Source organism: Andrographis paniculata, unplaced genomic scaffold (genome assembly GCF_009805555.1).
Source record: "Andrographis paniculata isolate CXL003 unplaced genomic scaffold, ASM980555v1 Contig52END, whole genome shotgun sequence".
Classification (NCBI taxonomy): domain Eukaryota; kingdom Viridiplantae; phylum Streptophyta; class Magnoliopsida; order Lamiales; family Acanthaceae; genus Andrographis; species Andrographis paniculata.
In genome coordinates this window covers 7,965,981-7,979,897 of record NW_026137587.1, presented here as the reverse complement: position 1 = coordinate 7,979,897, position 13,917 = coordinate 7,965,981, and the positions used below count along the sequence as shown (strand labels likewise).

The window sequence follows — 13,917 nt, the reverse complement described above, 5'->3', positions numbered from 1 at the left end:
TTATATGTCGCGAGTCGTTTGAGGTTGGTGACGGTCACGTAGGGATTTAATGGTAAATGCATTTAATAAAGCGGAGGAGGCAGTCCCTTTTGACTGGCTCTCGCAAACGTCGTCGTTTTGGAGAAATGGTCTACTTCAATTTGCAAATAATTAATATATATATATATACACTTTGGATTGATATCTTCGTAAATCCCACAACCGCCGGTCATGTACATCGCTTTGACGCTTTAAGTAATCATAATTATAAGGGTGCGTTTTATTCAACACTTTTGGTAAATGCATTTATCATATTTTGTTTGTGGTTGTGGAAGCCAAAGTTAAATTATCTATTTTAATCGATTTGTAGTTGTTTTTTTAATCCCTCTGACCCTTCCATAATACACAAACACGAATATGGTCTAAGAATTTTAAAATCACAGATGATCATCCTACAAGGGAATACAAATGCTATGAACAGCAAGCCTAAATCATGATACTAAAGATTTGTTGATATGAGGATATGAACTAGCCTTTTACTTCAACTAAAGTGCCAATTGCCAAAACTCTGAATCTCGAAACGACATTTCTTATTCAATGCAAGAGTCCATTACGAAATAAGAACAAGTTATAATCATCATCATCCAAGGAAAGATTCATCAACATTAATCGCACATCCGAAACAAGACCGCTGCTCATTATAATTATAAATCAACTGCTCTGCTGTACCAAATTCGACGATTCTTCTACCGACGATCCGTGTGTCTGCTTCTGCTTCTCAATCATTGATTTTCTCTCGTGTTCTCTGTACTTGTTGATCCCCACCGCGCACACAGCTTCAGCAACAAAAATCACCCACACGACACGAAAATCCGAATTAAAAGAAAAGATCGATAAGAAATATGAGAGATGCGCATCCAAATTCTACACTCACCTCCAGCTCCCATAAAACATAACAATCGAGTGAGTTTCGTGCGAACCACTTCCCCGGCCGGCCACTGTATCATCTCCCGATCCACGGAAAACTCAAAAACCTCACGCGGAGTAGAGGCAATTGGGGTTGAACCTTTAGCCTAAACAGTGGATTGTATGAAGTGGGCTTTGCCTTTAAAAACTTATTGGGCCTTTGCTTATGTACAAATAATAAATGATAATTTATTACTTACCATTTATTTTTTATAAAATAGAAATCTATATTTCTTAAAAAATAAAAAATAAAAATAAAAAATCATAGAATGTCCGTACAAACGGATCGATTCATAGCACGGTAGCTTTCCTAATTCCACGATCCGATCAAACCCTAATTATGACGAGTTTTATCCTCAACAGCGTCAATTTCCTGACCTTTTCTTGCCAAAAGCCCCGGGCTCAGATCAAAAATTCTATTCCTTTTCGAAAATCATTACACCCTATAAACCCTAATTTCGCTCGGCAAATCAATGCCGACACAAATTCAAGCGGGAGGCGCTGATCTCGATCCCAGCCTGGTGCAGACCGCCATTCGGATCGTCCAGTCATCGCCGCCTACGTGGTCGTCGGCCTTCCTGAGCAATGTCTTAATATTCATTCTGGGCTTTCCGATTCTCGTTCCCGGCCTGACGCTCCCCGGTATTGCTGCGGCCTTTCTTCTCGGCATCCTTACTTGGCGCGCCTTTGGTTCATCTGGATTCCTTCTCGTGGCTACATACTTTGTCGCTGTGAGTTCAATTTTCTAGACTTTCTTTCCACATGTACATTGCAGTTATGAATTTTTTTTTTGTTTGGTTGTCAGAATGTGGACTTATGAAGCTTGTTATTTAATTGAGCTATATGAAACAGGGAGATAAATGTTTTGATTGTCCTTCTGCAATTAGGTAATTTTATAAAATGATTGATGTGGTAACTTTTTATAGAATCGTTGGTGTTTATATAGCTTAAATACTTGAATGGAAGTGTCAGTAAGGTACCGTAGAGGAAGAAAAGAATAAGGAACCGCATGTTAGGTGAATGTTATTTTTGGATCGTAGCTATAAGAAAAAGATAAGCTTGTTTCTCCATTGCTTTGGATCCTGTAATTGATTTGTGCAAAGGGTGTTAAGCATTTTATTTTCAATCATTCGTTGCTCCATGTAACTAGTTTTCCTGATTGAGGTATTATAGTTGTTTTTTCAAATAATAGTTACCTAACTAGTTTGAAGTTTCGGATGCCGGAGTTGACATGGTTTAGGTTTTAGCAAGAGATTTCAATTAGCCGTGTGAATATTTTCAGGGTACCGCAGCAACGAAAGTAAAGATGAAGCAAAAGGAGGTACAAGGGATTGCTGAGAAAAGGAAAGGTAGGAGGGGACCTGCAAGTGTTATCGGATCAAGTGCTGCAGGTTGCATCTGTGCTTTTTTCTTGATAAATGGTATTGGCGGGCATGCTTTTGCTCACCTTTGGGAACTCGGTTTTCTGGCCAGTTTCTGCACTAAACTGAGCGACACTGTTTCGAGTGAGATAGGGAAGGCGTATGGAAAAACAACGTGAGTACTCAGTTTTGTTTAATAGATTATGGTTTTTGTTGAGGCGGGGCACTTAACACAAGCTTGTTGTTTCTGAATCTTGATAGTTGTAGATCTACTTTATGATTGGATGTACACACACAAATATAGAATGTTTTAGTGTTAATGCAATTTTCTGTATTTTAGTTACCTAGTGACAACCCTAAAGAAAGTCCCGAGAGGAACAGATGGTGCAATTAGCATTGAGGGAACCTTTGCCGGCCTTTTAGCTTCAGTTGTTCTCGCTTTTGTGGCCTTTCTAATGGGCGAGGTAAAAGTTATATTGTCGTATTCTTTAAGTAGTAGAACATATATTTGTGTTAGAAATTGCTTGTATCTTCTTTCTCATTAAGCTGTTGTTGATAAAATAACAGTTTGGAAGCACCCACTGACCTTGTTATTCTTAAATTTGTCTTTTCTCTATAATTCATAGCCATGCTGCGACAATTTTATTATTTCAAAGGTTTTTGGCTCAAGAAAAAAAAAAAAGATTAGATTCATTCCTGTTGTAGAATTATATATTTTGAAGTTGTGTATAAAGTTTTTTAGATATTATTTAGCATGATGTGAGTAAATTGTCATTTCCAATGGAAAAATATTTGTGTTGGACTAAAAGTGCCACAAATTTGAATAAGATTGGATTTATGTAAGTACTCAGACCCAAATTTAAAGTTTACGGTTATTTTTTCCTCTGATCTTAAACATTACAATATGAATGAAAGTCTGGTCGCACTTTACATATATAATTCGCTGTCGTGAGCCTGCACTTAACTTTTTCGGCTGATGAAGAGCTTTGTGAACAGATATCAGGCCCCGAAGCATGCATATGTGTGATTGCCTCTCAGATTGCAAATTTTGGAGAGAGCATCATTGGCGCCTCGTTCCAAGACAGAGAAGGATTTAGATGGGTAAGTTATTATTCAAGACTGTTCTAATCATCTGTTTGATGTTTGATACTTGGTTAAGTAAATTGATGTGGTTGTCCTTTTGGTTCTTCTTGCTGAAATTATTTAGGGGTTAGCTTCGGATTTGAGTTTTAATTCAATAATTCAGCAAGATGAATTTAGTAATGTGGTTTGCATTCTGAATTTGAATTTGGGAATGAACTGGATATACCGATAAATGAAATGATAATTCTTTACCGATCTTACATACTAGTTTCACACTTTCACTTCAAATTTGAATTTGATTTGTGTTGATAAATCCCTTACAATAATTAATGAATTTCCACCATTCTCGTCTTTCACATTATTGACAATGAGTTTCACTTTGTGTACTGAATGATATACATTTTATGATTTGTTGATTTGCGCGACTGATAACATTTCTAATAACTTCTCAGCTCAACAACGATGTCGTCAATATTATCAACATATCAACCGGGAGCATCTTGGCAGTTCTTATGCGACGACTGCTACTATTGCAGGAATTGACATCATAAACTGGTAAAAAGAATTAAGCATACGCCGGTGAACATAGATTTTGTGCTGTGTAAATTTATTTACTTATAGGAAGACCACTGAAAAACAACGACTTGGAATTACCTGATGGTACTGTATAATGAATTGATGAAGGTAGCTTACACGTGAAATGGTTTGGAATTCATCAAATTTTACTTGGAATTCTATATGTACCATTTCCAGCAATTTGGAATAGTCAGTCGCTTCTCAATCTGTTTTTGAAAATGAATCGTGTGGTTGTCTGATTGAATTCTGTGAACTGAGTTGTGCAGAGTCTACGGATTCAGGTTGTGCGGGACTACAAGGCTCCGATCTTTTTTATTTATTATACAGTCCTTCAATTTCTATAAAAATAAAAATATTTTTATTAAAAAAATATTATTTAAACATACTAAAAAAATCAAATAAACCTTAAAATGAACCAAGTCATGCATATTCATAGTATAGAAACATGCTGGAAATCATTATTTTGATTTTTTTTTCTTCAAAAAAGAGTTAAATTAAATATTTATATTTTATTTTTTATATTATACTACATTCAAAATATCATGATATATATATATATATTTATTCCAACTCCGTTAGAAAATATATATATATATATATTTAAATTCTCCAAACAAACATACGCCAATGAGCGCGCGTGTAAGTACTGAGTGCATATATAATATAACGTTCAAAATGCACAATTTTGTTGACGAAAGGCTTTGGCAACACGATTTCACACTTTCCACAACGGTTAAATTGATTGAGTAGTGATCCATCCGAGCTGTCTCTGCATCACTACCGAAGAACTAACCTGATATTCTGAACACGTTTGTGATTGGGTGGAATCCTCAAGCAATCGTGTTTCTCTACTTGCTTGCTAGGTGCGCCACTTGACGAGCACGGAATTTCCATTTCTCGATTAAATTGCACTAGATTTGGTTTGAATTGTAGCGTCGGAATGTTTTTGCCTATCTGTGTTGCTCAGCTGACCTTTCGTTCCCTGAGATTTTGGTTTTCTGGAATGCATGAAATAATGATCATCGTGGTGATTATGTTCTTGTGCTCTCCACTTCCAGGCTTTTAAGTGGATCATGTTTTACAATTAAAATTCTTCAGCTCATTTGACGTTTGAATTTGTCTAGAAACCGTAATAGAATCAGATCAACCTCACGAAATGATTTAGTAGATTTGGTTTTCTTTTGTTTCAAAGCTTACCGACAATCAGCTTAACTTTTGGTTTAGCTCAACTACAATGAAATTGCAAAATTGCTACGTTTGAATCCGATATATTAGTCCTGTGTTAGGTGTTCATTTTCTTTTCAAATGTGATGCTTGGTAAATTTGTTTGGATGAAAGTGTCTGCAAATATCATAATCTGGTATGCAAGAACGACGTTCTGTATATTTTATCCTAATTTATTATAAGGTATAACACTGCAGATGTAAACTTTTTACAGCATATGGGAAGTACTATTAGGTACTTCACCAATACCAACATTTTGTTAGTTGATAGATAATAGAAGTACTAATTCAGCAGATCAATGTAGTTATCCTCATTCCATATGGTTTAGAAGAGCTATTACCAGTCATTATAACTGCCGGTGCTCTCGAGAAGTTCTTAAACATTATATGCATTATATACATCCTGTTATTGATCAGAGCAATATGCATTAGAAGCAGCCTATAGTTTGTGCCAAAGTGAGAATGTAATGGAGGAAATTCATTGGCAACTACACGAGCCATTTATGTATGTGCTTGATATGCTTAATATAGATAACAAAAAGTAAAGAAATATTTGATGATGTGCTGATGAGCAAAAGGATCTATGCTCATGTTGATATGCTTTATTTTGAGAATAGAAAATGGCATACTATGCAAGATTTATACATTGAAAATTTGTGTTGCTTAGCTTCTCATGTAAAGTTTTCTAAAATAAATTCTTGTTAGGAATAACAACCCTGGTTGATTTGGGGAATGGTATATTAAAACTTCTGCATAGCTCATCCCTGTTGTCGATGAGCAATTATTTATCATCAATTCTAGTTCTTCATTACTTTGGTATCCTTCCACAAGAATGTGAAACATTGGTTTATCTGGAACTAGAAACGATAGAGAAATTTGTTGAAAATGCAGGTTTTTGGATGTAAAGAAGTGAATTGGTTGGCTGAAATGAGATGTAATGCTTGCTGGCAAGAATTGGAAGGACGAGCAGTCGCCACAAGCTGCAGTCACATCTTCTGTATCCAACAAATTTAAATCAATCCATGTTTACAAAAAGAACCATTTATGCTCTGGATATCCCTCTCTGTATGCATTTCTGTTATTTTCTTAAGTTCTTGAAAAGGCTCTGAAGATGCCAACAAGATACTCAGTAATGATGGCGCATGTCCGATTTGTGATCAAGTCCTCTCCAAAAGGTCAGTGACTATCCTCCATCGATTTAGGATCTAACTCTGAATCTCAAATATGTTCAAGAGTATTAGGAAAGGACTAATTCTCTGTTTCTATGAATCCATCATCTTACCTTTTTATTCATCTGCCTTATATGCCTTCTACTTGTATGGCCGCATGATCATGAAATCATTGTATTGACATGATGTCTCTCTTGTTATCAGTCTTATGAAACCAGTGGACCTAAATCCGAACGACGAATGGACAAATGTATGAAAACTTTTCCCAACAAAGCTCTTCATTCCCTCAAATTATTGCCTGCATTTTGCATGATAAAATAGGATATATATATATATATATATATATGCATTCTGTTCTCTATATCAGATTCACTTCAGACAGTGCTGTACCTTTTATGCAGACGGCTATGTATGGAATATCTCCACAGAATTGTATCCTCGACAGCACAACCGTGTCCACACTTTATGCTTTTACATCTTTTCTTTTATCTAGCACATATCTTCCCCATTGGTTTTTTAACTGATTCTTCCCAGCCATGAAGAGTGCTTACAAAAGCATAATGTTCTACATTGGGCAAAGGGAGTTGGAGATGCAAGTTAAAATGAACAAAATTGTAGCTCAGTTCAGGCAGAAATGCGACGCTATGCAAGAAAAATTTTCAGGAAAATTCGAGCAGGTCTATGCTGCCTATCAGGAAACAGCTAAGAGATGCAAGATGATGGAGCAAGACATTGAAAACTTAACCAAAGATAACAAAGAGCTTCATGAAAAATTTGCAGAGAAGTGCAGGTTAGTCTATCCCGATTCTTCCCTATTCCTTTCCAGTCCTGATGTACAGTAATTACTTATCGCCATTTTTACCATAGCTTAAAACATGCATAGTTTCCAGGCAGAAGAGGAAGCTCGATGAAATGTATGACCAGGCAAGATCCGAAATCGATTCATTGAAGGGCTCAGCCATTCAGCCTGTTGGTCGCTTCTTTTCCAGACAAGAATCCAATCTGTTCCCACATCCAAGTACTAGGATGGACAACCGGGATTCCAGCAGGAGAGGTAATCCATTTTTATTTATTTTTGGTTAAAGATCTCATAGGATGGTTTGATATCATCATTAGCGTTGTAGTCACAGGTTAATTCCATTTACCTTTAAACTTCCCAAAAAATTCTTATACTCCGTGTAGTTAGATATGAACTTATAATCAATGACTTTTCTTTTATTTTTCAAAGTGAAACTTGAGTTTGTTTTATTTTTCTAACAACGAGCTTATCTTGTCTATTTGGTTAAATGTCTAACTGCAGACTTCGTCATATTTGTTTCCCAGGAATAATAATAACCGACTCATTTGTGGCAGATTGGTCGCATCTCACTCCGGACACTCCAGGGCCGAAGGACGACATTTGGCCAACAAGACAGAACAGCTCCAACTCCACATTCGACGTCTCTGGTGGCTCACCTGCAAAACAGTCTGCTATTCCAAAGGATAATGTGAACAGAATGCCTAGCAGTCACCCTTCTTTCACAGGTGGAGCTGGGAATCCCTCCATGACACTCAGAAACCTTATCCTCTCGCCAATAAAACGTCCTCAACTCTCTCGGAATCAATCCCGACTGTACGCCACTCGTCATCTGTAAGTTTTAACAGTCTCTATACATGCACGTGCTCTGTATATTCTTGGCAAGAAAATTTCCTTGCATGCTTTTCTAAGGACATTAGGAATGGCTTCTTTGGTGTCTCTCTCTATTAATAAATTTGTTAAGGAAAAGCATACTAGTACCTCGATATATGTGTTTTATGCATTTATAATTTCAAGTTCCAAGTATGGAGAGTGATTTAAATTTAATTTGTGTATATATAAATACTTATTAGATTGATCATTTGAGGACTCTTTTCATTTAAGGGTGAAAATATTCACATGAAAAACATAGTCATATTGACAACTGCTCTAACCACAAGCAGCATTATTTATTCACAAATTTGAAGTAGATGATAAGAAGTGAGGTGGCACGTACATTTTCAAAGTTGGAGCTCTAGAAGAGATTCTGATGATATCCCCATGATGAACACAATGAGAAACGCTACAACCATCCATGTACAAAGTCCCATCTTTGCTCGACCATCTTATATCCATCGTTTCATTTCCCTTAACAAAACCATGCATGGAAGCCGCACTATGGCCGGCGCCCACAATGGGCTCCCTTACCATGTACTGTAACTCTTTCGATAAACTGGGCATCACGGATCCGCCGGCTGAGAGCATGGCAGCTGTTGATCCAGTGGCTGTCGAGACTCTTAGGCCACTCGATCGAGAGTGCAGCAGGGACAAGCGAGGCTTCTCATTTTCGGCAATGATACTTTCGATATATGAAAGAATAGGAAGACATGTATGTGCATGTTAGTATATAGCTGTGTAATCGAAATAATTGAGGGTGAAGCTTAATTATACCTGAATGAGAATTGGGAAGGTGCAGCAGGACATGGGTGCGCTAGCAAAACATCGTTCAGTGCAGAAGTTGAGATGATCTTTGAGTTGATATCGACAGCGATTCTTGCTAATTCAGCTGGTTTGGAGTGATTCTCTAGGATGCTATCTAGGATCTAACATAGGGTTACAGCATAAGAGGTTCAGCAATGAGCAGGCAAGGAAATTCTTTATCGCGTATGGTCACGAATAATTAGAAAAACCATCGAATATTTGACAGTCAGTCCTAGATTGAAATATACATATGCAGTTGTAGTGTTCTAACAAATTGAGACTGTTTCTCCATGTACACCTTTAGAGAAAAAAAAAAAAAAAAGACTTGCAGACACATAAGTAACATTAAGTACAGGACATGCTTCCTCATAAGCCGGGACCGGGAGTGGCGTAAAATGATGCCCCATAAAGTAGTTGATAATAACTGAATGCTCCAATAAGTTTCTTGGACCAAAAACAGTTTCATCTATAACAATGTTCACCTAATACTAGAACCCAGTTGATAATTTCTATAGAAACAGCACCACAAGTCTTGCATAAGACATATGAGCCACAGCAGCAATTATTAAATGAATCAGCATGCAAAAGTTCGTATAAGAATCTAAGATCTACACTCAAGTTGTGTTAGAAATAAATGATTATGTTGTCGACTCCTATCAAACTGATATTTGTAGATACTAGCCACAGCAATAAACTATGAAACAGAATCAAGAACTAAATCTATTCTAATTCTAAATATCAAATTAGTCATGCAAATATCTGAAACGGAAAGTCAGATGAAATCAAAAGCTAACCTGTTCAAAACTACTGGAAGTGGCGGCACAAAGATAGCCAGTGCTCCTCCTGGCATCAAATTCTTGAATATTACTGTCAACCTAAGCAAAACAGTTATTATTTTGTCATACCAAGAATCAAAGTCATTGAATCTTTCTCGGTTAATTGGAATGATGTAGAAAATGTAGATATCAATTCAAGTTCTGTTAAATGAACCGATCCTACCTCTTCCGGTATGGTTGGATCAGAATTTATTCCAAGTAATGAAATCGAATCATCCATGAAATGGCTTGCGTGTAACAGCGTTCCGTCGCCTCCAATCGTAACCACTAAGTCTACGTCTCGTATTGGCTGCGATAGTTCACTGCGGGAAATAACTACAGGTCGAACCGCCTTTTTCTTCAGAATCTCCAAGCAGTGATTAACAGCATTTTTGTGTACCAGAGTTCTATCACGTAGAAATTTGAATGCCTGCTCAATGAACTCGCATTTTAAAGACGTGAAGCAGTTTAAATACTGAATAATTGAAAAAAATACTTGTTTGCTTCGCTGATTCTTCCATTCATCTACTTAATTCATTCAAATTTGTTTGTTTCAGACACAATTTCTACCTTGCGACGATCGAAGCCGGAGACAAAGGCGAGTTCATCCTCGCGTCCCAGATTGGAACAGAACGGCTTCAACAGCACCAGCAATCGCTTTTGTAGCATAATATCTTTCTTCCTTGTCAATAACATTTCAATTCTTGCAGCCGCAGCAATCGTCGTCGTCAGCGCAGGGCCTCTTTCTTTGCGACGAGAAGGTTCAATCGTCCTCTCAAGAAAATCTGAAACGGGCGGGAATGCAGGGAGACAAATTCGCGTATTCTCCGGCTTGCGTGATTCTCTGCAATCAAAAATTCCGTAGCACAGTCGGGTACGGTATGGATCCAGAAACTTCTACTGTACACAGTCGCGCACACATTATATATAACCGGTCCGATTCATGTTGCAGTTGCATCCACCCGACCCGCATTGTCATAAGAGCGGAAAGCCGTCGGGTAATCGGGTTAGTATTAGTATCGCATCTCGTCCACTGCATATTGAAATTCTCAATCGGGCTGACCCGACACTCCCCCGGGCCCATAAATCCAGGATGGCGGTTGGCCCGGATATTATAGCAGGTCTGGGACTAGTCCAATAGGCCCACCTAGCATGTTCATTTACATTTTTATTTTTAATTTTGTTGTCATTCAATCTAGTATCATGATTTTTTTTTAATTATTATTTTATTACATTCAATATTGATTCTTAATATTTAATAACTACAACTTAATGAAAAAAGAATTTGTATTTGAATTTGGGTTTTATTTTCGATTTATACGATATTTTATATATATATTTGAGAAAACAAAATATTGTATTTTTTTTTATTTTATATATTCATAATAAATCATGTCATCTAAAAATAATTGGGTTAAAGACATGTTATTTATTCACATCTTTATTAGTCCTTTTTATGCTTACTTTGACTTTTTGAATAAATATATTTTTATGTTTAAGTATGCGAAATTCTATTAATAAAATATAAAAAATAATATTCTGTATTGAATTTATGATTATTTTAATAATAGAAAAAATATATATTACTGTATATATATTATATTTTTTTATAATATTTATGTAGAATCGTTACACTAAAAAATACAAACTAAACAAATTTTTTTATTTGGTATTATTTTGTTCATTGATTTTTTATTTTCACTCTGAACATCCTTCATTGATGTTTTCTTTGCTTAAATCACATTTTACTAACGATTATGTTACCAATTATTATTATTATTATTATTATTTTATGACGTGGAAACTATCAATTATTGATTTGATGATAAGTGTTTTTTTTTTTAAAAAAAAAAATAAAAATTAGTTAAGTGTTTTTTATTATTATTATAAAAATGATATATATGCTTCTTGGCTCACGTAGAATATTCTTACTTTTCGCCCCTCGTTTACAAAATCCATTATTGAGAATATGATATTGGAATAAAGGAATGTAAAAAAAAGATCCACTAAATGGAAAGGCATATGAGCGTAAGACATGCATGCATTTTTTTAAAAAGAAGAAATCCATACACTTTGCTTAACAATTGAATTCGCAAACAAAGCAAGAGAAGCCATTGGCGAATGAAATTTCAACTTTTTGCCCCATAACAAACCAAAAGTAAAAAAAGTTACGAAATAGGGTTGGGAAATTTTGACTTTGTTGACATAGATGTTTTCTTAATATTAATTGGAATGGCTTTTAGACCAGTAAAAAAGAAATATTAGCATTTGATTTAGGTCATCTCCGAGGCTGCAATTTTGACGTTGCAGTTCCATAAATGAAATTTTCTTACTTCAATTTTGCTCTATTTTTTACACTAAAAATACTGTTGTTTTTTTTTAAAAAAAAACAAAAAAATTGTATATTAATTAATTAATTAATTTTTTAAATTTATTTAAAAGAAAATATTAATTGTAGAGATAAAAAATTGTTTAAAATAATACTCCCTCCGTCCACACAAAAAGTATATATTTACTTTTGGCGCGGTGTTTAAAAAATAATAGTATTTTATTTATAGTGAGTAGTTAAAAGTAGTGTAATGACAATTTTGCCTTTGCTTTTTGGTGTAAAAGTAACAATGCGATGTAAAATAAGGGTATTTGTGGAAAAAAAATAAGGTATTTAATAAAATGTTTACTTTGTAATTTGTAATTGGACGTCCCAAAATAAAAACAGGAGTATATAAGCTGGAATATTTGAAGAATATTAGTTTTAGAGTAAAAAATAGAGTTGTGGGTTTGAGTAAAATTACTATAACAACTGCATTTTTAAAGTTATAATGGCATAAATAGAATTGCCAGATTTGAGATAGCCTTAGACTCCTTTTAAGTAAGAAACTTTTGGAAGTTAAGAGAATTTTGAAAAATTTTAAAACTAGTAAAAATATAGTAGTTAATGTAATACTTGTGAAAGAAAAAATATTTTAAGGTGATTTTTTCAAAAAAAAGTCGAAATAGTGCAAAAACCCCAAAGTTATTGTCTAAAAAAGATATCTTTATAAAAGAAAAAAGTATATTTGATACAATATTTTTTTTTAAAAAAAATAAAAATTATTCTAATAGTCTCATATATGGTGAAATATTTAGTTTTCGATAAAAACAATAAATAAATTATATGGATAATATTAAGTAGAAAAAAATTAAAAATTATATAATATGATGCGAAAAAAGTTTATATTTATTATTATTTTTTTTAATAATGTAATGAGATAAAATGTAAGTAGTTAATTATTTTTTATTTCGGAAGAAATATTATTTATAGATAATGTCAAATTATTTAAAACATATAAATAAAACTTCTTATTTTGAGTTCCATCAATATTATTTTCATTTTTATATAGAAAGTGTTTGATATTAGAACATTAAACTTGTAAATACTTTATTTTTGTTTTTTAGAAATAAAAAAAGTGTACTCGTTGGTGCTGATGCGGACTTACATTGTCGCTTGCTTTCTATTATTATAATAGTATTAAATTTAGGCATTTTAGGAATTTATATTAAAATAAGACTTTGTCTATATAATTTTTTTTTAGTGATGGTAATGGTATATTTTGTTTAGAAAATATTAAATTAAAAAAAAATTAAATAAGAATCAAATTAAACAAACTCATATTTTTAATTCGGTTTCTATATTATTAATTGTTTTGTAAAAAAATTTATGAGTTTGTTTATTATATAAAATAATTTAAAGGAATATTTTATTACTTAACAATATGTTCTCTCTATCTTTTTTTTTTTTTTTTTTTTTTTTTTACAAAATTTTTTAATTGAAAATCTTATGTAAATTTTCTTTGTTATTTGTATTTGAGTAGAGTTTAAAAGTAAACTCTTATTTCTAATATAAAATTTAAAAATTATTTATATTTTAATTATAATAAGAGGTATATATATAAATTTTATTTACACGAACTTTTAAAGTGTACATTTGTTTTTTGACAAGTAAATTAAAAAATATTAATATTTTAGTAACAATTGATAGTAGTTAATCATGTATAAATATTATGTCTTTATTAAAAAGTAATACTACCTCCGTTCCACATTAAGTGTCTTTGTTACTGTAGACACGAAAATTTATGATAAGTAGAATTAGTAGATAATTAAGAATGTATTAGTGAAAATAATTAACTTATAATATAAATCATTATAGATTTAGATTTAGATAATTAATTAGTTTAATTAAAATAAAAAAATTAAAAAATTAAAAATAAAATTAAGATGAATAATTATTTT

General features: G+C 33.5%; 2 protein-coding genes across 3 annotated transcripts; both read left to right on the top strand.

Moving 5' to 3' along the window:
* Positions 1 to 1,236: 1,236 nt before the first annotated feature.
* Positions 1,237 to 4,184, top strand: LOC127253956 (protein VTE6, chloroplastic-like). The gene is made up of 5 exons (XM_051278773.1): positions 1,237 to 1,676; positions 2,228 to 2,481; positions 2,647 to 2,770; positions 3,303 to 3,407; positions 3,842 to 4,184. The coding sequence occupies exons 1-5, from the start codon at positions 1,419 to 1,421 to the stop codon at positions 3,938 to 3,940; spliced, it is 840 nt and encodes a 279-aa protein (XP_051134730.1). The 5' UTR covers positions 1,237 to 1,418; the 3' UTR covers positions 3,941 to 4,184.
* Positions 4,185 to 5,731: 1,547 nt separating this feature from the next.
* Positions 5,732 to 10,335, top strand: LOC127254023 (E3 ubiquitin-protein ligase CCNB1IP1 homolog). Of its 2 annotated transcripts, none has more exons than XM_051278877.1 (8): positions 5,732 to 6,185; positions 6,291 to 6,363; positions 6,562 to 6,607; positions 6,759 to 6,789; positions 6,892 to 7,147; positions 7,248 to 7,411; positions 7,711 to 7,987; positions 10,206 to 10,335. In XM_051278877.1, exons 1-8 carry the CDS (start codon positions 6,074 to 6,076, stop codon positions 10,312 to 10,314), a joined length of 1,068 nt encoding a protein of 355 aa, XP_051134834.1. In that variant the 5' UTR covers positions 5,732 to 6,073; the 3' UTR covers positions 10,315 to 10,335. The 2 variants fall into 2 exon arrangements, with proteins under 2 accessions (XP_051134834.1, XP_051134832.1); XM_051278875.1 differs by having other exon boundaries at positions 7,681 to 7,987.
* The last annotated feature ends 3,582 nt before the right edge of the window (positions 10,336 to 13,917 follow it).

What these genes read in the sequence shown, in the direction of transcription:
- LOC127253956 (XM_051278773.1), top strand. Translation starts at nt 1,419, where the DNA reads ATGCCGACACAAATTCAAGCGGGAGGCGCTGATCTCGATCCCAGCCTG. An exon ending in TGGCTACATACTTTGTCGCT is followed by an intron (nt 1,677 to 2,227) that starts GTGAGTTCAATT and finishes GAATATTTTCAG; the next exon opens with GGTACCGCAGCAACGAAAGT. An exon ending in TGGCCTTTCTAATGGGCGAG is followed by an intron (nt 2,771 to 3,302) that starts GTAAAAGTTATA and finishes CTTTGTGAACAG; the next exon opens with ATATCAGGCCCCGAAGCATG.
- LOC127254023 (XM_051278875.1), top strand. Translation starts at nt 6,074, where the DNA reads ATGCAGGTTTTTGGATGTAAAGAAGTGAATTGGTTGGCTGAAATGAGA. An exon ending in GATCAAGTCCTCTCCAAAAG is followed by an intron (nt 6,364 to 6,561) that starts GTCAGTGACTAT and finishes TCTTGTTATCAG; the next exon opens with TCTTATGAAACCAGTGGACC. An exon ending in CCGGGATTCCAGCAGGAGAG is followed by an intron (nt 7,412 to 7,680) that starts GTAATCCATTTT and finishes TTTGTTTCCCAG; the next exon opens with GAATAATAATAACCGACTCA.